At 36.2% G+C, this 24830-nt stretch overlaps 1 protein-coding gene across 1 annotated transcript in view; it reads left to right on the forward strand.

Moving 5' to 3' along the window:
- SLC35F1 (solute carrier family 35 member F1) overlaps window positions 1–24830 on the forward strand; it is a 538040-nt gene that overhangs the window by 462582 nt on the left and 50628 nt on the right. The window contains exons 4-6 of the mRNA XM_074187448.1: window positions 612–771; window positions 13037–13193; window positions 17287–17339. Coding sequence (XP_074043549.1) covers window positions 612–771; window positions 13037–13193; window positions 17287–17339 — 370 coding nt within the window. The remainder of the gene's footprint in view (window positions 1–611; window positions 772–13036; window positions 13194–17286; window positions 17340–24830) is intronic.

A 24830-nucleotide genomic window follows, 5' to 3' on the forward strand; every position in this document is an offset into this window, starting at 1 on the left:
CAGGAAGACCCAAGTTTAAATCTTCACTTAGACATTTTCTTAACTGTGTGACCCTGGTCAAATTACTTGACCTCTCTCAGCTTTAATTCCCTCATCTGTAAAATGGGGAGAAAAAAAATCCTTCTTTGCAGATTGTTCTGAGGATTAAAGGGGAAAGAGGGAGGGATGGAGGGAAGGGGAGAGGGGAAGAGAGAGAGAGAGAGAGAGAGAGAGAGAGAGAGAGAGAGAGAGAGAGAGAGAGAGAGAGAGAGAGAGAGAGAGAGAGAGAGAGAGAAAGAAGAAGAAGAAGAAGAAGAAGAAGAAGAAGAAGAAGGAGAGAGAGAGAGAGAGAGGGAGGGAAGGAGAGAGTGTGTGTTTATCACTATGCAAATCATAAACAGTCACAGACAAGATAACTATTATTATTAATTAGACTTTTATTTCCACAGCCCTGAATTCAGTAGAAGTCCCTTATATGTGACAAATGGTTGATGTACAGTGAAATGTTTCTTGATGAAAATCCAGTTCCCTGGATTGTATAAACCTGTTAAGCATCTACTTTGAGCAAAGTGTTAAGTTCATCGTGAAATAGCAGTGTTTTATTCTTGCTTCTGTTCTTTCTCTCCAAACAGCTCCTGGACTGCTTTGTCATCCCAGTAGTGATACTCCTGTCCTGGTTCTTCCTGCTAATCCGATACAAGGCTGTGCACTTTGTTGGCATTGTGGTCTGCATTCTGGGAATGGGCTGCATGGCAGGAGCTGATGTTCTTGTGGGAAGACAACAAGGAGCAGGTGAGTCTAAGGAAGTTTCTTGAATTGATTTTCTAGATGCAGCTCATGTGAGGAGTCACTACATTTACTTCTTCATTATTTCAAAGTATCCAATTTCATCAGTATGTACACTGTAAGAGATTGTAATCCCCTTTGGCGGTCTTAATGAGATGCTGTGTCAAAAATTCATCATCTGGTAGATAATCTTCTGTTGGTGAGGCTCTTTATACTAGATATTCAGAAGTCAGGCACAAAACCAGACCCTTGATATACATTCTTGATCTGGGACCCCTCAAGTCATATCTGGCCTGTCACCTGTTTTTTTTTTAATGGCCTGTGTATAGAGGGAAGGCCAGATTTGGCCTGAGGGTCATAGTTTGCCAACTTCTACTGTTGTTCTCTTTGATAGAATCTTCCAGAGTTTATCTAATGCTGGCTTTAGACTTCCAAAATACAATATACAATACAAAATACAAAAATGTAATACTACCATGACACCATGAAGTATCAGAGTAGAACTTCAGTGAAGGAAAATGTTTAAGGTTATCAGAATTTACTCATTACATTGGGGAAAAAAGCTAGAATTTGGCACAATTGCTGAATAACTTCGAAGATCATTCAGTCTATGTCTTAAAGGGTCAGAGATGCAGAATTCTAAGTATGTAGTGACTGTGGTTGGGAATTTAGCATCTTCACTTCAAGGTTCTCCACTTGCTTGTTTGGCTACCTATCATTTAAAGTTTCAGTGATGCTGAGGGGATGAGGAAGTGAGGACTTTTCAAATTTGTGATAGGAATCAATACTTGGTCATTAGTTAGAGTCATGGCCTACAGAATGATCTTTAAAATATTTTAGCTTCATATTGGAAATAAGTTTATTAGAGATTTTTTTAAAGACCTACTTGGTTCAAATGTGAGAAATGGATTAGGAATAGGAGGTAAGCCTTTCTCTAAGATTAGCAGTTCACCAACTCAGTCAGGGACTATTCTTTCTCCAACATGAACAATTAGGTGTGGAAGTGAGAATGAATCTTTTTGTAAAAACAGAGATCTAGTAAACAAGTAAAACTAGTAAATGGATAATGGATGTTTATTCTACTGTCAAAATTGCACCTAGAGAATGAATCCTTTCAGGTAGAGGGTCACTAGTGCTTGTTTGGTCAGGATTATCATGCTTTCTCTCTCCTTCCTGTCTGTAGCCAATTAAGATACTGTAATAGGCTTCCTTGGTATGCATGTGGATATAGTATTGTTGTGTTTTTTTTTTCATTTTATAACTCTGACCACAATTGTACAGTCTGTTTGAACAACTCAGACAATATTGTCTTTGCCTAATATATCAGCATTGTTGGTCTGAAGTCACTATTTGGTTACACAATAATCACAGGATTGAGTTGTAGATAGAGAGTTGAAAGGGACCCTAGAGATTATCTAATTTAGGGATTCTTAACAGGAATCTACTGATATATTTTAAATTTTTATGAATATGAATAAAGAAAAAAATTATATCTTTATTTTCACTGACCTCTAACTAGAATTTTCATAAACATCATTATGAAAAGGGGTCCATAGGTTTCATCAAACTACAAAATTCATGACGTAAAAAAGGGTTAAGGAGGCAGCTAGGTGGCAAAGTGTATAGAGCACCGGCCCCGGAGTCAGGAGTACCTGAGTTCAAATCCGGGCTCAGACATTTAGTAATTACCTAGCTGTGTGGCCTTGGGCAAGCCACTTAACCCCATTGCCTTGCAGAAACTAAAAATAAATAAATAGATAGATAGATAGATAGATAGATAGATAGATAGATAGATAGATGAATGAATGAATAGATAAATAAATAAATAAATAGATGGATAAATAAATAAATAAATAAGTGAGCGGCTGGACAAATAAATAAATAAATAAACAAATAAATGAATAGATGAATGAATGAATGAATGAATGAATAAATAAAAATAAAAATTAAAAGGGTTAGGAACCTTTGATCTAGTCTATCTCATATTACAAAGAAGAAACTGAGGCCCAGAGAGATCAGGTGACTTACTATTTAATATTTGAACAAAGAACTCTCTCCTATTTCCTCTTGTACTCCAGTCTCTAATGACCAGTTCCTTGCTGATCAGCAACCTTTTGCCAAGACCAGTTCTTATATATAATATGTATGTATATATCTTTGATTCAATCTCTTCTTCTCACTACCATTCCCAGATTCTCTCTAATTCATCCTTTCTTCTGTGCCATTGCATAAATATAATGGTCCTGTCCCAGTCATAGAACTGAGTACCCAGGATTTTAGGAAAGAGAAACAAGGATAAGGTCCCTGAGGCTAGATGAAATTACCCTAAAACAACTCATTAAAAATAATGAGGGATCAATCAGTATGGTCAGATTAAAATATTTATTAATAGCTATAATTTAAATTTGCAAAGTTGTTTACAAACACCATCATCTCCATGTCATAAGGTTACAGTTAACTTGAACTTACTTCATTTAATTACCTCTACTAATGGCACAGTGTTAAGTGTTCTTCCTTCCCAAACTCTACCCAAGAATTCTTTGTACCTGTCTTTACTTGGAAAATGAAGCATTAGCTGAGGTGCTCTGCTTTAAAAAGGAAAATACACAATGCATGTTGGGACCATTCATAATAAACTTATTTGGAAACAATAAATACAGGAGTAAATACATCCTACATCTCCAAGTGAGGCTTCAGCTGTATGTTTATGGCAGAGACTACAATTGGTTTTATGACACATAAGAGAGGGGATTTAGAAGAATGAGACATCATCATTCTGTTTTACCTTCTGTGATACTGAAATGGTGCCATACCCAGTTGGCATTATTACAGGACATACCCAAATCTTGGATCCCAAGAGCTCATTTTATACCAGTCTCGGTTAGTTGCAACTTTCACTTTTCATGAAGGCATCCTAGAGTAAAGGATGAATCATAGCAACATCCTTCAGCAGGTTTAACTGTCCCCTAATCAAACAAGTTAAAAACCCTGCTTGTAAGATGGGGCTGGATAGCATTTTATTTCAATCTAGTCTAAAGATCTTATCATTCTTTCTCCTTTCCCCAGTCAATCATAATCATATGGCTCAAATTCTAGATTGATCAGGTGCTTTTTGGATAACTCCTTGAAAAATATTTTTAATGTAAAAATATTTATAGCTGTAAGTTTTGTAGAAGGAACGAACTGAAAACAAAGAAAGTAACCATAAGTTGGGGAATAGCTAAATAAACTGTTATATGAACACAATGGAATATTATGACACTATAAAAATGACACACATAAAGAAAACAAATGTTGGAAGGCTCATATGGATTTATGCATAATAAAGCAAATAGAAATAGGAGGACAATTTATATGATATCCATAAAAAGCAACATTGAAAATTTTCAGAATTCTGAACAATACACTTAACAAATCTGATTTCAGAAGCAAGTATTTCATCTCCTAGCAGAAAGATAGTAAACTAAAGTTGAGTCATACATTTCCAGATGTGGCAATGATTAATTCAGCTTGATCAAACCTATTTGTTACAAAGAAAAGTTCTATAATGGTAGGAGGAAGAGTCAATTTAGACCAGTAAATGGGAAGTAATAGTGATATCAATAACAACAGCAACAAGGATGATGATGACGATGATGATGATGGAGTAGCCTTACTGCATATTTAAAGTAATTTTACCTGAGTCCTGAGGCCTGTACTTGAAGATCAAACTTTTCTATTCAGCTTTGGTCATTTCATCAGGAAAGTTTGATAGTCTCCTATTTCATTGAATGCCCATCTTTTTCCCTGAAACAGTATGTTCAGTTTTACTGGATAGTTGACTCTTGGTTATAATCTAAGCCTTGAATTATAATATTCAGTCTATTCACTACTCTAAAAATAATAATCCAGACTTCATTAAAGTCTATATTGAAAATATAGTCCAAAATGGATCACTATCCCAGGATAGAGAACTTTTCAAGGAAAAAGAGTGAATTTGGCAATCCATTTTATTCTGTTAAATTCATGTTGCTCCATTTTGGAGGTATCAGAAGTTATCTCTGGCCACTTGATAATGATAGTGATCTGAGATTACTCCTTTGTCTCAGCATCAGAAAAATCTTTAATTCCACTTCATTGAAATGTTTTTGCATCCAATAAAATTTAACCCAATCAACATTTAAGTGTTTATTAGGTGCATTATCTACATAGAGGTCCTTTTCCAGTGATTTTTGCCCAAAGAAAAGCTTTTGATGGTACCAGGTATTCCTCTTTTGAGAAAATTCTCAGAGCAAGGAAGATAAAATTTTTGCCAGAAGTGTTACTTTTGATCCCTGACCTTTAGAGTTTGAACTTCTTGTGAGAAAGAAGGCCATAGGGATAAATATGTGTGTGTATCTATGTATCTATGTACATACATGGATGTGGATATGGATATATATATATGGATATGAAAGTATGTATATGCATGATAGTGATATGCATACATGTATATATTTATACACACATACACATATACATATATGTTATGGGAGCTGAGGAAATTAAGGCACAATCAAGTTTAAATGATACCCAAACTAACATTAGGAATAGAAACCAGGGATAGTTTTTGATCTCCTATTCTCTGATTCTAGACTCATTGTTCTTTCCTTTGAACTATCATCTAAATCTACTTTGGAGAGGGATCTTGCCTTGGAGGTTCAAATCAGAACAAAGAGCAAAGGGTCATAGTAGAAGGGCATTTATCTAGTGCTTTGCAAAAGAAAAATTATAATTGCTTATCCAACAAAGGAAGATTTTAGATTTAGATAGTTCCAGACCTCTTTTAATTAGCTTGAAAAGAGTTATGTGTTATTTTTCTGTTGTCATAATTAAAAAAATAGATGTCACTAATAATGTGTATTTATCTCTGCACCTGGGTTCTGTGTGAAATGCTCCTTGACAGCAGTATAGCCCAGAATCTTTCTCTATTTGTGTTTGGGAAAGAGACATTCATTAAAAGAAGTTGCCTCAAATATTTTAAGCTTGTAGAGTTGTAAAATAACCTTAGAATGACCCCCCAAAAATAGATTCCTGCTACTCTTTTGCATTGCTAAAATAAAAAGAAAACATATATGATGCTATCAGAAAATAACAAAGCTAAGAGGAAAGTCAATCAATCAACCAACAACTGTTTCTTAAGCAATTATTTTACTATGTCCCATACATTATGCTAAGCACTGAAGATAGAAAGAAAATTCCCCCCAAAGTCTCTGTCCTCAAGGAGTTTGCATTCTAATGAGGGAGGCAACGGATAACATAAATAGGTAAATGCAAGATTCCCATAGAAGGTAGTCTTGGAGTGGAAGGCAGTAGCTTGGAAGACTGTGTAAACCCTCTGAAGAAGAGAGTCTTGAAAGAAGCCAAAGATCTAAGAAAAGAAGGTGAGGAGAAAGAGACTTCAGGTGAAAAAGCATAACTGGAATGTATTGTGCAAGGACCAGCAAATATACCAGTATAGCTAAATTGTAGAGTAGATGAAGGGCAGCAAAGTGTAGGAAAATTGGAGAGTCAGGAAAAGGGCAGATTGTGAAGGGCTTTAAATGGCAAACATTTGAGCTCAACAGGGAAGACATTGAGTTCTGTTTTAGATATGATGAGCTTGAGATCCACTTTGAGAAATTGATGATTTAGGGTTTTGGTTCTAGAAAGAGATTAGGGCTGGAACTGGAAGACATCTACATAGAAATGATAATAGAATCCTTTGATTTGGTGAGATTAACAATTGAAATAAAATAGAGAATTAGCATGACATGAATTTAGCAAATTCAGCAAAGTGAGAAAGAACACTCAGAAAAGAGAACCAAATCTTTTTCTGTCTCTCTCTCTCTCTCTCTCTCTCTCTCTCTCTCTCTCTCTCTCTCTCTCTCTCTCTCTCTCTCTCCCTCCCCCCCTGACACACCCAGAGAATATAAGAACATGTAGTCAGTAGTACAAAGTACTACAGAAGGATAAGGATATAAAGATTGAGAAAGGGCTATTAAATATGGCAAATAAAAATCATTAGTTATGTTGGATGGAGACAGATGGTGCAATGAATAGAGGCCTAGGACTGGAGTCAGAAAGGCTCATCTCCCTGAGTTCAAATCCAGTCTTAGACACTTATTAGCTGTGTGACTCTGGGCAAGTCACTTTACTCTGTTTGTCTTAGTTTCCTTATCTGTACGATAAGTTGAAGAAGGAAACCACTCCATTATTTTTTCAAAAAAAATCCTAAATGGAATTATGAAGAGTCAGACTAAACAACAAAACAAAACAACAAAAAAAAAAAGCTTTGGACAGATCAGTTTTAGTAAAAGGAAGATATTAGGAAGCCAGATTAAGAATAATTTAGAAAAGTCTGACAAGAAGTAGAAGAACTTAGTAGAGATGATTTTTCAAACAATTTAACCAAGAGATGTAGGAATATCAGGGAAAGATTGTTTGGGTTTGGGTGTTTTGCTTTGTTTTGCTTGTTGTCTTTTAATGTGGTAGAAACATGAGCATATTTGAGGTAGAAGCCATTAGATAAGTAGAGACTGAAGATCAGAGAAAGAATGGGAATGATAGTGGTGGAAATCTTCTGGGGAAGACAGTAGTAATCTAAGGCATAAGGTAGCAATTATCTAGAATTGGAGTTTGCGACAAATTTTCAACAAAATAGCTTCTTTTTATAAAATATATTTTTTACTATTTTTCAACATAGTTTTTTCACCAAAATGTTTCCTCAATTTTATTTTCCATTTACTTTTTTTGAAACTTGATAACTTTTTTTTTGGTTTTTGCAAGACAATGGGGTTAAGTCACACAGCTAGTTAAGTGTCTGAGGCAGAATTTGAACTCAGATCCTCCTGATTCGAGGGCCAGTGCTCTATCCACTGCACCACCTAGCTGCCCCTTATTTTCCATTTATTAAAGATTTTGCACATTTTTTTGAGTGTTCACTACTGTGTACAATCAGGTTTTTTCCCCTCTCTTTAAGTTAAAAGAATTCAATTAATCACCAGATAGAGTCAGATCATGAACCAAAGCATTAGATCTGATGATTTTACATATATTATATATATATATATGATATATACATAGAATCATCTATTTCTGATTGATAAATTATAAGTACAAATATCCAATTTTCTAAGAGTTTTTTTTAACAAAGCCAAAAGCTTCCCATAGTTGTCTTTATTGTAAAACATCATTTCACAGGGTTCAACATGATGAGCACATTTTACTCAAATTTTGCCAATAGAAAGCCTCCCAGCACATTGAATCTACTAACTACTTTTTAGTTCTCTTTTCCTCAGATTTTCTTAAACATATGTGTGTGTGTATCCCAATCTAAATGAAAAAATATAAAATATTTGGGAGCTAAAAATGCTCTCTGTCTCTGTACTCTTTTCCCTGTATCATAAGATTACTTAGTGGAAGATCAAAGTCTTAATTCCCATCTTAAGACTCTATATCCAGTACTATTTCCACCATACTCTGCTCTTTCTCTTAATAGTTTTTCACATACCATGTGACTTGGATAAGTCATTGCCTTGAAAAAACAAACAAAAAAATAGTCTATCATATACATTGCAGGAGGAAAGCTAATTTCCAAAGAATTCAAGTTTAACAAAATGCACAACAAAAAGCCACTCTTGAAAGCAATTTAATATTTTGATGAGCCAGAAGGCATTTCAGGATCCTTCAAGGACATGTGATCATCATGATGAACTTCAATTATCTTTGTGTTGATAAAGTGCTGATCACTAGAGTTTACAGTTAACAAAATTCCTGGATAAAAGAGTTCACAGTATTTTTTTTTCAACTTTGGATATTAAAATAAATAAAAGATTGGCAAAACCATATGATCTGTTTTTAGATTTTTTAAAAGAAAGAATGGAACCTCTATCCTGTGAAAAATAAGTATACAAGATAATTTAACTTTTCTGTACAATCTTTGAATTTGCCAAACATCGTTATTTTATAGTTAATGGGGAAAAAAGTTAGCCAACATACAAGAGATTACATCAAAACACCACAAGGTCTAATTATTATAGTAGTGCCTCTTAACAATTATACCTTCTTAAAAGCATGAACTTCTGGACACCCAGAGAGAGAATCACTAGTAAGAGCCAGAATCCTTGAAATTCTCTACCACATATGTTCTTCAAAATTATTCCTTTGAGACTTATTTCTATGTCACCATTGCTCAAGATAGGTATTGAGTTCTGAACTGCCTGCCAAGACCACCTATAAGCTATGCAAGAATATCATACAGGAATGGACAGGATACCTGCCTGCTGAATTCTGACTGCTCTCATTGCATGCTCTGCCTTTCTCCTGGAATTTCTATTTCTATAACTGCCAGATCTCCATGGGAATAACCATATGCCTCCCTGGACCACTACTTCTCATTTGCTGCCAGAGCCCTGCTGCCATCTGTACCACCAACATTCTGGGAATTCCAATCATCCTCCAGATAACACCCACCTACCTATGTTAACTTCCTCTACTTGCTGCTAAGACCTGCCCCAATTCCCTACCTCAACTCAGCAAGACTGTCTAATTTCCAGTTCCCAGACAGTTCCTGTCTAGGCAGTCCTACCAACCCCTAACCCCAATACTGATAAAAATGATTTTTTAGCTGTTTGCAAAAATCTAATCCAATATCAAAGGACTAAGATTTACTAATACTACTCATGGTCAAGCGTCTGGGATGCAACCTCTGAAGGTGATTCCAACAACAAAAAAAGTCTAGAGAAGTATTGCATTCAAAATAAGTATACAGTATAGTTTCCCAAGGTACTACTTTGAGGAAGTCAACATTCATTCTGATGTAGAATCCTAGTCTGTTTGTTTAAAAAAACCACCTTACCTCAGAGCATTTCTCACAAAATAGAGATAGCAAGTATGTTGTGAAGTATAGGTTATCAATGAGTTCAGGAATGGGAAAACAAAGACAAAAATGACATAAAACTTGCCTTTATTGGAGGAAGCAACCTATAAACATAGAAGTATATACAAAATACAGGGTATCACAAGAGTCTTAGTGCAGTTTTTAGGTGTAAAACTAGATGCAACTGATTACACCAGTCAACTGCTGAAGAACAGGAACCAAAGAACCAGGGTTTTTCTGCATTAACATCTACTTACAGGAAAAGAAGATGCCAAGACTCAGGTAGTGTAGGGCAAATAAATTCAATTGCTTTCTCCCTGGCTTAGAGCCTTGGTAGGAGAAATTGTATTGAAGGGCAGCAAGGGTCATCTCTCTCCACTTGGCTGATTAGGACCCATCCTTACTTGTGACAACCAATGTTCTCCACTGAAGCTTTTCTCAGTCTTTGAAGGGGAGAGCAGAAAAGCCCAGATCCCAGGCTGAATGCTTAATTTTGCAAAGTCTATTGGCCTTGGATTGGAGGTGGCTCACCCTTTCCCTCTGGGGTACAGCTTCCTCCTTCTTCCAGTGTCTCCTTCCCAGTCCTTCCCCATGAACCAATTCTAGCCACCATCTTCAGGGAGTCTATTACAAGACACCCACTACTGAACATTCTAGGATGGGCACACCTCTCAAGCTAATTTGGGTGGGGGGGAGCTAGGAGCAGTCAGGAGGATCAGGAAGGGTCTCATGGCCCTTGGGATGAGCTTTAAAAGATGTATTGATTCTAAAAAGCAAAATCTAAAAGGGAGTGAATTATCAGGCAGAAAATTGGCTTATACAATGGCATAAAAACAGGAGTTGTAACATGGGGGGGAAAGAACAAGAAGGTTGGCAAGACCATAGTTTTCTAGAGAATGGTTTAGTTTCTTAATGTCTAGCTTTCCTCTTCCCTATCCTACATCAACTATATTTGAGCATATACTTGTGCAGTTTTCTGTTTCTAATTTATATTTATTATTATTATCATTGATGGGCCGTTTTGAAGTTCATAGTGCTTTACAAATAGTATGTTATTTTATCCTCATAATAACTCTGTGAGTTAGGTGATCTTCTTATGCCCCATTCCACAGATGGGGATTTGAAGCCACAAGAAGTTATTTTCCCAGGGTCACAAAGCAAATGTCTAAGGCAGCATTTTAACTCAGGTCTTCCTAACTTCAGATCCAACATTGCTGTATTACTTAATTACCTCAGGTAAAAAAAAAGATAATGTTTGAAGGTTTTCAAAGCAATTTATATATGGTATCTCATTTGATGCTCACAACAGTTCTTAAAAGAAGGTGCTGTTATTTATTCCCATTTTGCAGAGGAAGAGAGGGGGACTGAGAGATGAAATAATTTGCCAAGGTCACACAGCTAGTAACTAAGACAGGACTCAAAGCTCAAGTTTTTCCAAATATAGCACTCTTTGCACTGGCCACCCAGTATTCTTCCCTTCAGGAACCAGGTCTTAAGATCTTTGTTTCTCTCTCCTAGTTCAATAAGTTATTTGCAACAGATATTTAATAAGTACCTGAGGAAGAAAGAAAGAAAGATAATAGAAAAGAAGGAATAAAGAGAGGGATGGAGGGAAAAAGGATAGAAGGAAAGAAAGGGAGGGATAAAGGAAAAGAAAGGAAGGAAAGGAAGGGAAAGAGAGGAGAGGGACAAGGAAAGGGAAGGAGGAAAGAAGCAAGGAAGGAAGCCCTGAGAAACCAAAGTTAAATTTAAGTGCATCCCTAAAACTTTCCTTGCCTGCCTAATCTTTCAGCCCCTAGCCCTCTTTCAGAGCTGTACATCCATTTATTAGGGGAGGTAAATGACACAATGGACAGCATACAAAACCTAAAGGACTCATCTCCTGAGTTCAAATCTGGCCTGAGATACGTACTAGCTGTATGACCCTGGGCAAGTCACTTAACCCTATTTGCCTCAGTTCCTTATCAGTAAAATGAGCTGAAGCAGGAAATGGTAAATCACTCCAATATCTTTGCCAAAAAAAATGCCAAATGGGGTCCCCATCAAAAGTGACTGGAGCTAGAGAATAACAATATCCATTTATGCAGGTTGGCACATCTCTGAGCCCTATACTCAGTGGGTCAGGATCAGAAATTCTTCCCTGACTAAACCAGTATGTAGTCATGGAAATTATTTTCCTTTTCTTCTCTCAACCATTATATATCCTGCTCCACTCCATCAACAGGAAAGTTGAACTAATTGTGGCTAATCTTTATGTGAGAAATTTGTTGAAAAGTTAGATTCAAACAAAAACCTATATAAGATTTATATCATACTTTTTCCATAGCAGACAAAAATTATCCAGCAAATAATTTTTCCTATTATAATACATTAAATGAAAAAGCAAGAACAGGAATTTCAACCTGTAGTTTCTTTGACTCTCATTTCTTTAGAAAGTACACATTTTTGCCCCCATTTAATTCCTAGTGAATGGCTGCTTTACTTACAGCTTTACCATTGCGGGGTTGGGGATGGTAAAATTCATGGCTAATAGGATCACCCCAAGGACCTTGATCCATGTAATATTGTCCCCTGTACACAGTGACTTGTTAAAGTATACTGAAGAGGGGCGGCTAGGTGGCGCAGTAGATAGAGCACCAGCCTTGGAGTCAGGAGTACCTGGGTTCAAATCTGACCTCAGACACTTAATAATTACCTAGCCGTGTGGCCTTGGGCAAGCCACTTAACCCATTGCCTTGAAAAAATCTAATAAACAAACAAATAAATAAATAAAGTATACTGAAGTAAGGGTGTCCTATGCATATATAAATAGATGGAACTTTTCCTCTTCTTTAAGGAAGGCTTCTAAGTGAGTGACCTATAAAAGGTGGTATCATTTACCTCATAGGGGGATATGCTTTGCCCTTAGAGAATATTATAGTCACAAGAATAATGGAAAGAATGTTGGGTTTGAGGTCAGATGTTCTATTTTGACATTTAACTCCACATGTACTTGGACAAATAACTTAACTGATTTATGCCCCAGTCTTTTCACAAGCAAGGAGAGGGTTGGGTTGATTAAAAGGTATCAACACATGGTCTGAGGCACATGAAGTCCACAATACTCCCAAAGCAGCAAAGATAGAACTGGGAAATACTTAACAAATGGGAAAACATTTACAAATTTAAAATGAAATTAGAAATTATTTAACAAAATAAATTTAAAATAATATTATATTTTAAAGCTAAGTTACTGTATGGTCCACAGGAATCCTTATGAATGGATTAGTAGCCCTCATTTCTATTTGAGTTTGATAGCACTGGTCTTGATGATCTTTAAGGTGAATCACTGTGGAAGAAGCGGGTTCCCTTTTTGAATACTCTCATGTGATGTTATATGTTTTTGACTTCCAGGAGAAAATAAGCTGATAGGAGACCTCTTGGTCCTAGGAGGAGCCACACTCTATGGCATCTCAAATGTGTGGGAAGAATATATCATCCGAACGCTGAGCCGGGTTGAATTTCTGGGAATGATTGGACTCTTTGGTGCCTTCTTCAGTGGAATTCAACTGTGAGTAGAAAGAATGAGGATTTTAAAGAGTTCAAATCACTGATCATCTCTGGTTTTTCAATCCACCCCTTGCTTCTTATATTTAATGTATTTGATCACTTCTCATGAAAATCAATCATAATTGCCCACACCTTCTTTAAAATCTGAAAACTAGTAACCAGCACTTTCATAAAATGCAGAGTCAAAGAACCAGAAGGGACCTCAGAGGTCATCTAATTGGCAAGAATCTTCTTTATGACATCCTTACAAGATGCCTTTCAACTTCTACTTAAACTCCTCCAGTGAAACGAATTCACTACTTCACTGGCAAGTACTCTATATTTTTACAATTCTAGTTATAAAGAGAATCTTTCTTTTAATCTAAATTTTTAATTCCTTTGAATTTAATTTTCAATAGACTTGAATCAAATTTTCTTGGAGTCCTGTAGAAGTACATCAGAATTTCCAGATCAGTAGGGATAGTATTTAGTACATTGTTAGAAATAAATGAAAGTGATATGATCTGATGCACTTGACAAGGTGACAAGGCCTTCTCCATACTGAACAATTTATTAATTCTTGAGGCATAAGAATTTTGTACTTAGCACATATCATTGAGAAACTAATCCACTGTCTAGAGCTTTTTTCAATTTAACAAGCATTTATTGAATATTTACTATGTATGTGCCAGAATATGGCATAATTTAGTTAAAATTAAATAGCTATCTATTGTTTAAAATTAAATAGCTATCCATTTTATATGTTCCTTCAAAACAATGATTTACCATAATGGAACATAATCTTATTCTTTTTCTCTTTTAGAAATCATCTATATTTTTTAGACTCACTTCTCTCTATATACTCTCTTGGTGACTTCTTAATGATTCCTAGAATTAGATATTTAGATTGAGTTTTTTTACTGAACTCATCCTGTATCACCAACCACTACCTATTGAGCATTTCCAACTGGATATTTCATAAGTATTTCAATCTCAATGTCCAAAACAACTCATTACCTTTCCCCAAAAACCCATTCCACTTAAGAACTTCATTATTACTATCAAGAGCACCACCAACCTTCTAGTCTTCAGGTTTACACAGTATCTTTCTCATTTCCTCATTTCTTAAGTCACACTCTTCATGTCTAATCAGTTACCAAATCCTATCACATCTACTTCCACAAAATCTCTGATGTCTATCCTCTCTCTCCATTCACAGCGCTACCACTCTTGTTCAAGCCTTATTGACATTGACCTGAAATAGCCATCCTCTGGTCTCTACAAATTGCCTCAGGTCTCTGTGCAATTCATCTTCCAAATAACTATTAACTTGATTTTCCTCAAGTATAGGCCTGACCATGTCACTCTTCTATTCAGGAAACTTTAGTGGCTCCCTGTGACTTCAAGGAGCAAATATGATCCCTTCAACTTGGTATTTAAAGATCTCACCAATCTACTTTTCCAGGCTTATTTCACATTCATCTTTTTCATGTACACTAGGCTCCAACCTCATTTGATTTTGCATTTCCCTTACAGGCCATCTCCTTTACCTATGCTTTCTACAAGGGTCATCTCCCAACTTGTATGTTAGTTCCACTTCTTTGAAAATTATTAGTTTCTGGGGACAGCTAGGTGACTCAATGGATAGAGTGCTGGCCCTGGAGTCAGGAGTACCTAAGTTCAAATCTGGTCTCAAACACATAATAATTGCCTAGCTATGTGACCTTGGGGAAGTCACTTAACCCCATTGCCTTAAATAAATAAAAATTTTAAAAAAGAAAATTATTAGTTTCCTTTAAGGATAAATTTAAATACCATCTTCTACCCAGAGTCTTTCTTGTTCTCAACTACCCTCCCTGCAATCATTTTCTTGTATCAATCTTAATATTTTCTATTTAAATGTATAGAAACCTACATGACCAAACATTTGGGATAAGGGAAAAAATAAAAGTAAAAACATATCCCTCTTTAGTCCTTCAGGAGCTTCCTTTCTAAAGGAGGAGATGGCAAACAATTGACTAGATACATAGGAAATATAGTCAGTGGAAAGTTATTTCTGAGTGAAGTAATTAGTGATGAGTTGGAATGGGAGAGACCATGAAAGATTACCTGCAGAAGATGCAATATGTGGAGGCAGAAGAGAGGAATGGAAGAATTTCAGGCAAGGGGGGATGGGGAGTAGCCAATGCAAACTTACAAAGGTACAAGAAATAGCAAGGAGGGGAGGAGGTGCTGGATTGTAAAGTACATGGACATGTGTAAAATATAAAAAGACTGGAAAAAGCCAGTTTGTTATGGGCTCAAAATTCTCATGGAGATTTTTTTTTATTTGATCCTGGAGATAATAGGGAATTACTAGAATTTGAGTAAGGAAGTGATATGGTCATCTGTACTTCCAGATTATAATTTTAGCACCAGAGTAGAAGATGGACTAAAATGTTTAAAGAAAGAGGGAAAGGAGAACAATTAGCAAGCTATTACACCAGATGTGAGGTGAAGAGGACTTGAACCAGAGAAGCTGCTGTGTGAGTGGAAAGAAGTGAACATATAGTACAGATAGAAGTAGACATATAGTGAAGATAGAGTAGACATATAGTGACAATAGAAACACAAAGATTTGGCAACAGATTGAATATGTGCAATGAGATCTAGAGAGGAATTGAGGATAACACAGAGTTTAGGAAGCTGAATAACTAAGAGGATGGTGGTGACCTCAGTAAGCAGTAGCAAAGTTTGGAAGAGGAGAAAGTTGGGTGGAAAGATAATGAGTTTTACTTGAGTAGAAAAGAGTTGAGAGAAGGTCACTATAGGAAATTGAGAGGCTATTAGTAATTTTGCAAGAACGATTTCAGTTAAAAGATGATATTAAAAGCTAAATTTAGATGTTTTTAGAATGAAGAAAAAAGAGACTACTACAATAAATGCTTTTCTCAAAGAGTTTAACAAAATCAATCAAGACAAATATAGGGCAAGAGCAAGAAAAGAAGGGATAGTTGAATCAAGAGAAATTTTTTCTAAGTATAGGAAAGGTTTTGACAAGTTTATACATCTCAGGAAAGCACTCAGTAGTAGATAGAGAGAGACAGAAGATTAGAGAGAGAGAATGGGAATGATAAAGTTGATGACTTACTGGAGAAGATGGGAGGGCTAGAGGGTTCAAGTGAAAGTACAAGCAGGACTGGAAAGAGAGGATAGGAATATGAGGTCATCAAGCAATAGTAAATGCAAGAAGAAAAAGGTAGAAAGCAAAACAGTTTAGGATAAAATCATATTTGTCCATTGTATATAAGGCATTCGAAAGAACCAAAGAGGAAGAAGCAAGATCTTATGCAGGACATTTGAGGAAATGGTTGAAAAGGATAGGAATGAGGAAGCAAATATCTGCAGATAGGGAACAAGGCTTGAGTTTCAGTGCAAGGAGTTTAGAAACATTAGGAGAAAGAGAATAAGGGGAATTGACATATGTTTACCATTGAAGAATAAGTTAAGACAGAGTTGTGGTGGCTGGAGAGAGCCCTCAGCTTGAAGAGGCAGGTGATTAGGTTGTTCAGGGTTGACCTTCAAGTTCTGACCTCATGGAAATTAGTGATGTGGTATCTCAGAAACTTGAGGATGCAAGTGTCATAGAAGGTAGGGACAGGTGGAAATATGACTCTGGAGAAGCAGGTCAGAAGCTGACAGGAAGAGCCTGGGGATAGCCTCCATAACCTTACAAAAAGCATGGTCTATATGGACCCTGATACAATGCCCTCTGGGAAAGGCCCAGTATTTAATAATATTTTGTAAATTTGTAATTCATTGTAAGTCATAAATTATTATGTACTTTTGGAACCATCCTCTCTCAAATTATATTACCTTCATTTCTCACCCGAACTATTGCTTCATTCAGTCTTAAAAATGACATACTCTCAACTCTGTGGACTAAAAGTATTCAGTCTTAAAGTACTCTTAAAAACTGATTAAATAAATTGTTCCTATATTCTTTGTAGAGTCTTCTTGCCTTTGATTTGTTTTTAATGATATATAAGGGATGAGTTGTCATTTGGATGAATCTCAGCAACAATAGATTCCACTGTGTTCCTTATTCTTATTCTTGACCTTCTTTTCTCTTCTAGGGCTATCATGGAGCACAAGGAGCTCTTGAAAGTACCCTGGGATTGGCAAATTGGTAAGGAAATAGTTGACCTTATTGAAGGCCCTGCCTGTAAGAATCCATGGTTATTTTCTTTAAGGAGGGGACAAGTGAAGATAGTTGTTGTTGTGGTGGTGGTGGTAAATGAAGGAGCAGAAGGCATAAGAATATAAAGACTTTTGAAGTTTGACCCCTACAGACGATCATAGACTGGAATTTTTATGTTCTCTAATGTTTCCTAAGTTCTCTGCTCACTGACATCACCTGGCCACCCTTCAATTAGAAGCCAAAGGATGTCATTGGGTAGCAGTCCATTTCACCCCAGCCTTCCCTACAAATAACAATGAAACATCTCCTAATTCTGAAAGGACAAAAAGATCTCAATTTGACATGACCAGGAATATCACTGCAACAGTGAGAAAACTGATGTGGTCATTAAGTTATTCTTGTGACTATAATATTCTCTAAGGGCAAAGCATATCCCCCTATGAGGTAAATGATACCACCTTTTATAGCTCACTCACTTAGAAGCCTTTCTTAAAGAAGAAGAAAAGTTCCATCTATTTATATATGCATAGGACACCCTTACTTCAGTATACTTTATTTATTTATTTGTTTGTTTGTTAATTAGATTTTTCAAGGCAATGGGGTTAAGTGGCTTGCCCAAGGCCACACGGCTAGGTAATTATTAAGTGTCTGAGGTCAGATTTGAACCCAGGTACTCCTGACTCCAAGGCTGGTGCTCTATCTACTGCGTCACCTAGCCGCCCCTCTTCAGTATACTTTAACAAGTCGCTGTGTACAGGGGACAATATTACATGGATCAAGGTCCTTGGGGTGATCCTATTAGCCATGAATTGTACCATTCCCAACCCTCCAATGGTAAAGCTGTAAGTAAAGCAGCCATTCACTAGGAATTAAATGGGGGCAAAAAATGTGTACTTTCTAAAGAAATGAGAGTCGAAACTACAGGTTGAAATTCCTGTTCTTGCTTTTTCATTTAATATATTATAATAGGGGAAAAGATAACAGGGTTTAAGAAAAAACATAAAAGAAAACAGACTGTACAAGGCATTTTGAGCCCATAAACTCCTTTTCTGATGGGAGTTGTTTGCACAAAACTAGTTAATTGCTTTCCAAATGGATTTGGTGAGAAAAACAGCCATGCTTTGAGCTACTTTATAGCCATTGTGCACATTCTGGGCTTCACTTGCTTCTCAAATTCCTTTTTTCCTTTTTCAATTTAGAAAATGATTTTATGATCCAAGGTGATTTTATAGACTTCATATATTAAACCAGTTGACTAAAAGGAGCATTATTTCAGGGCTTCAGGTCTGTAGGATGTTATCCTCAAGAGTCTGTTCTTGTACATGCTATCCTAATGGTTTGGAAACTCAACATTTTGGTACAAAGAAGGGAAAAGCAGCACCAAAAGGCAAGAATTAACAAAGAGAAAATGAAATAAGCCATTTTTATTGAAAGGAAAATTCTTACAATAAGAAAGAGCAAAATGGAAACAGGTTAGGTCTTCTGGAATCCCTGATGGAATCAGGTACCCAAACCAGAAAAGTCCAGTGGATTTTTATATGGTTTTTATGTGAGTCAAACAGGACCAATCACTGGGGGAAGCAGGAGGGACCTACCATTGGTATGCAGATTAAGGTTCTGGGACTGATGTTGAATTATTGGGTCAAGAGAGGGATGTGTGAAATTCCTAGAGAACCGACAGCTAGTTGATAATCAAATTTCCCAAGGGATTTTCAGACATTATTGAGGTCTTATTTTGGGGGTTGACTCAGGGAATCTAACTTTACCATGTTTTAACCATGAGTCAACCTGCCAGAACTAAATTGTGATCTAATGGTATATTGAAGGTTTGTTTAATCATGCTTCAAAATAAAGCACATCAACTCATCAGTTCTATCTACCACCCACTCCTGCATCCAAGGTCAACCTGGGCTGCCTACAGAAATCCCTTTGCAGGTATATCTTAAATTTCTCTAATATTCCTGGATTTCCCTGGGGTTTGCATCTTTTGTCTTCAGGAGCCAACAGACCAATCTGTTGGCCACAAGCCTTACTATTTCACTATTAGAAATTTTGAAGCAGAATTTTACAATTAAATAAAAAAATCAGTAATTTGAAAGTTTCCCCAAAAGGGAATGGATGGGGTGTAGGTCGTAGCTGAGAAAGAAACAAGCTGCAGGTTGTAGATGCACTTGCTTTTGATCATCTCACAACCATGGAAAAAAATGCTCTGACTGCTTGGTAACCCTTCAAATCAAGTACTCCATAAATCGGAATTAATTTGATATTGATGGTAATAGCAATGATCAAAAAGAATGTGTCTTCTAATTATGTGGATGTCATATGTGCTTCCATGGGAGTTTTTAATTCAAGGTTAGCTGAATGCACCATTAAAAGAGAACTCCATTTTGTGCTCTTATATTGCTATGAAAATGTCAAATCAGAGAAGTTAGAAATGCTATAGGAGGTGGGAAGGCAATCAGATGTGTTGGACTAGTCATATAGAACAATCTGCTTAGGGACGATCTGTTTAGGGAATTGGAAATATGCTCAATTTGGCTGGAAATATACATATAATGTTCATTGTCTGCTTTTGACTCCTTTTGATTAGGGTTAATGAAAGGTTTGTTGCATCATTTGGAGGTTTTGTTGTTTGTTTTTTACTCCAAGATCTAATTTTTTTCATCATTCTCAAAGTGGACAAAAGTAACTAGAAGTCCAGACTTAGAATCAGGAAAACTTGGATTCAGATTCCCTCTTTGACATTTAATGTCTTTGTAAGCACAAGTAAAATTATTCAACTTCTCTGAAGTTTAGTTTCCCCAATCTCTAAATTGAGAGTAATGCTAATGCCCTTACAAAGTGATTGTGAGGATTATATAGAGCAATTTATGTAACAACTATTTATATATCTTTTTGATCTTTAAAGCTCTATATAAACATCAGCCTGATCAAATTCCTCAGCTCCCTAGTCCAGGAAGGAGCCCGACTTTCCTTCTTGAATTTCATGAGCAAATTCTAGGGAGACTTGGGGAGGCAAAGAAAGAAGCTACAGGTCAGATATAATTAAATACAATGAGATATTACCCCTAGGCATCTGCAGATGCTATAGCAGCACCTGCTTCACTGTACAAGGAAGAGAAAAGGGGTAAATAAAGGAGCTACAACTTCCCTAGAAAGTATCACTGGGATATGGACCCCAAAAGTATTTTGTCTGTGTGTGTGTCTGTATAGGTCTCTCCTCACCCTCCTCCTTCTTCTTCCTCTCTGTCCCTCCCCCCCTTCATTTCCTTCCCTCTTCAGAGGGTGTCAATTAAACTTCAAGTACCCTTTCCTCAGTAACACTCCTTTCAATTTTCCCCTCTTTTGCCCCCCTATTTCCAACACCACCTCAAATATTACATGTATGTTGTCCCCCCATATATTTCTGAGATTTAAACAAAAGGACAGTATTTAAGTTGGGTAATATAAGCATCATTTTTTTAAACTCCTTAGCAAAAAGTCTCTTAATGAATTGCTATTTGTTTCCTTGTCCTATCTCAGTCATTATATCTGCTAAATGCTGAGGACAATCATTTGAAAGCTTTAAAGTAGAAGAGTGCTTTTCTCTACTCAATAGAACTCGCTCTGATTAGCTACCCTACAACCCATCACAGTGAAAACTTCCATTCTAGATTCTTAGTACTCTATCCACAGCAGGAAAACTAATAAATAACTCATTGAACCTCTCCACATCTGCTTTAACTGTGTTAGGAATGCATAAACTAACTTTAAACTCTTCTAAAATTCAAGTAGCTAGAGAAAATCTGAGATGTCACATTTTACTTGTTTTTCTGTGGACTATAAGTTTGTTTTTGTTTCGTTTTGTCAAGGCTACAAGGAGTCCAATGACTTAACTGACCTAGCCTTCTCTAGCCAATTTCTGAGTTGGGTCAGCTTATCATCATGACCTCATTCTAAGGTCGGAGTTTCTTTTTCCTTTTTTCTTTCTGTCTATCTTTGTCTTTCCTTTTTTCTCTTTTTTCTTTCCAGACCTGTAATTTTATTGGCAATCTCTTCTACCACTGCAGGTTGATACCTGCTTTATAACATAGTATTAGAGAATTATGCAGAGTAGTGAGGGGATAATGGAATTATCCAGGTTCCATATAGCCTCTATGAAACAAAAAGATAGATTCAATCCACTATCCGAGCTGTTTCTCAGCAAGAGCTTCTTGCTTTGACTTCCTTAAAATCAAATTTGACAATGTCCATTCTTTCAAAAGACATCAATGGACCACTCTAATAATAACTCATATTAATATAGTAGTGGAAAGTTTACAGTTATACAGTAGAAATAACAAGGGCTTTGGAGTCAAAGGACCAAGTTTCTAATCTGATCTCTGATTTTTGCACCCTGTGTAACCCTGGATAAGCCACTTTTGAACCAAAGTACCATTTTCCCCATCTTAAAATGAGAGAGTTAGGCTTCTTCTAGCTCTAAATCTATGATTCTATGATTGATTAAACCTCACATCAATCCTGGAAGGCTCAAAAATCTACAGGCAGGACAACTAAAACCTGGAGTCCATGAACTTAGATTATTTTTTGTTATTGTTGTCTATTTCTGACATGTCCCCTCTTTGTGACCCCATTGGTTTGGCCTTTTCTCCTCTAGCTCATGTTACAAATCTCTAAGCCAAACATGATAAGTGACTTGTCCAGGGTCATACATCTAGCAAGTGTCTGAAATTAAGTTTGAACTGATGTCTTCCTGATTCTAAGCCCAGTATTCTAGTTACTCAGCTATAGATAAGGAGTATTTTAATAGAATTGTTTCCACTGTCATCCACTGTGATCCTGTGTTTTATTTTATGCAATTAAAAACATTATTTTGAAAATAGAGTCCATGGACTTCATTATGGAATCTGGGACAAACATACATGTATTAAGAACTTCTACCTACAGTTATCAAGATCCCAATTTTATAAATGAAGAAATTAAAAGTCAGAATTTGCTCATTTTTCACAAAGGCAACAAGTATCAGGCAGGATATGAATCCAGATTTTGCTGATTCTAGTCCAGTGACCTATCTACCATACCAATTCGATGCCTACAGAGAAGAGATGTCGATATAAGTGGGTATAACCCAAAATGAAGGCTCCCTAAGTAATGTTCAGTTTCTTAAACACAATGACCACTTCTCAATAGCTTTGGCATTGGAGTTCATTGGGGATAAAGTTTACAAATAATGCCAAATATAGATAAATTTCCAATTTAAAAGGAGCATCATCTCAATTCAGGAAAAGGTCAAAGATCTCTTACTGTAGACAAAACTAGTTTAACTATTATAACTATCAAAACAATCAAAAAATTTGCAAATCAAAGTTCCATTGGGGACTTTTTTGTTAGTAAGTTGAGCAATTTTTAAAAGTGATGGAAATTTATAATCATAATAAGGGACTGGCATCCTAGTGTAGTCGATAGAAATCTGACTTCAAGGGCTATCTACAAGGCTGTTTGCAGCTGGCAAGTAAGTCCCTTAACCAATTAGTTCACTTTAAGAAAGTCACCAAATGACATTCTGTAATTATGATGAAGTGATTTTGTCAATTGTATCAAAGAAATCACTTGCCCCATCTTTATCCCCTATCAAAAATTTAGCAAGATTTCGACTCAGCTGTGAGCCTCCAGCCTAAAAGTCCATGAAAGGGCATATTAGGGAAGCTAAGAAAAAACAAATTAGTATATGCTGTTGTTATCTTAACCTTTACTTGTAGCTTAATGATTTATTTTATCATGGATGTCATCTTCATTAGAAGCTCATCAATAATATTCCTTGCATCTGGCAAAATGACAGACTGGGCTTTTATTTATACTCTTTGTTTATATTCCTTAAGAATCTAAGGAATCTTTTTGATTCCTTAAGAATCCTAAAATTAAGAGCTATCCAATTTTTGTGGTCATTAACTCAGAATTACTTTCTTATAAATGCCATAGTATGGAGCTGTTCCTGGGACCTTGAAGGTCAGGGCCAGGGCAACCCAAGCTCAGTCAGGTGCTACCAAGCTGGGAAAGGTTTCAAATAAAGTTCACTCTTTAGAACAAATATACACTGTTTGATGACCAAGATTGCTTAGTTTGAAGAAACTGATTGGTAAGTGGGCTACTGGAAAATGAATGTTTTGGTCACAGTAAGTCTTAATGATAAAAAAAAAAAAAAAAAAAAAATCTAAAACTGCACTAAGATTTTTGGGACACCCTATAAAAGGAGTGATCTACATGAGATCAATACCAACAAAATTATAGATACCATATATTAAATATATATATATTAAAGTTAGGTGTGGGACAAGATTAACTTATTGATGAACATCAGTCAATTGATGAACTTTTGCCTTATGAGGAAAAACAATATGGAACATTCCTTATATGAAAAAAGTTTTTAGGACTGGAAGGGACCTTCAGACCATTTAGTCCAATCCTAAAATACTTTTTTTTAATGTTACTTCATTTTATACTTCATTCTATAAATGAGGAAACTGAAGCCCTGAAAGGCTTGCCCAAGGTCACAGAGACCAGTGGCAGAGACAAAGGCAGCTAGGTGGTGTAGTGGATTAAAAAACTGCCCCTGGACAATGGATCAGTACTCATTCTGCAATTTATTAATCTTAGGGAGTTGTCTAGAGGCCCAAAGAGGTTAAGTGACTTGCCTGGGCTGGGGGGTGGGGGGAGGGAGAGCTCATACAATTAGTATTGAACCTTGGTCTTTCTAACTCAATGACAATTTTCTATTCACTACTCCATGTCACCATTCATGCTCTGGAGTAAATTAATATTGCATAAAATATCTCAAAAATGTATAGCCAAAGAAAATTGATTTGGTGGTGGTTTGAAGTATCTGATCAATAATGGCAAAAAGATTACTGCATATTTATCTTATGCCTTGCCTTCCTTCCTTCCTGATTACAGCTGTAAGTTGTTAATACATCCTTGTTTAAGACTTGTTGAGAGTCCACAATTTTTCAGGGACCTTGAGAACAGAAGTATAAACATGCAGCCCTTCCTTGACTCTTCCACAGTGTCTGAGAGAATTCAGAGACCCATTCTCAGGAAGAGTGATCATGGGAGTCCTTTGTCTCCCACCAATGCTCAGATTAGAAAAGCAATTTCTTCCTGTTGTGTTCATCTGAGATTCCAAAGGTGAAGCCAAATATATTTCCATGCATATTTATACATTGATCATGCAAGAAAGATTTTAACGTTTGCATTTTTAATAAGCTGGTAGTAGGGCAAATAAATTATAAAAAAGCATGAAACCCAAGGGCAAAGAAAATAATTTTCAACTTTTTTATTAGGGAATATGGATTCTTGAGGAAGGATCCAAAGGCCTATATGTTATTATTAAAGCTAAAGTATCCAGCTGAAAGACTGCTGTCATTAAAAGATCTGTGACTAATCCATCTTCCTCTCCCATGAGTCCATCAGACCAGAGCCGGATGTTGGTTTGAGCCTTCCTCC

Source organism: Macrotis lagotis, chromosome 5 (genome assembly GCF_037893015.1).
Source record: "Macrotis lagotis isolate mMagLag1 chromosome 5, bilby.v1.9.chrom.fasta, whole genome shotgun sequence".
NCBI lineage: Eukaryota > Metazoa > Chordata > Mammalia > Peramelemorphia > Peramelidae > Macrotis > Macrotis lagotis.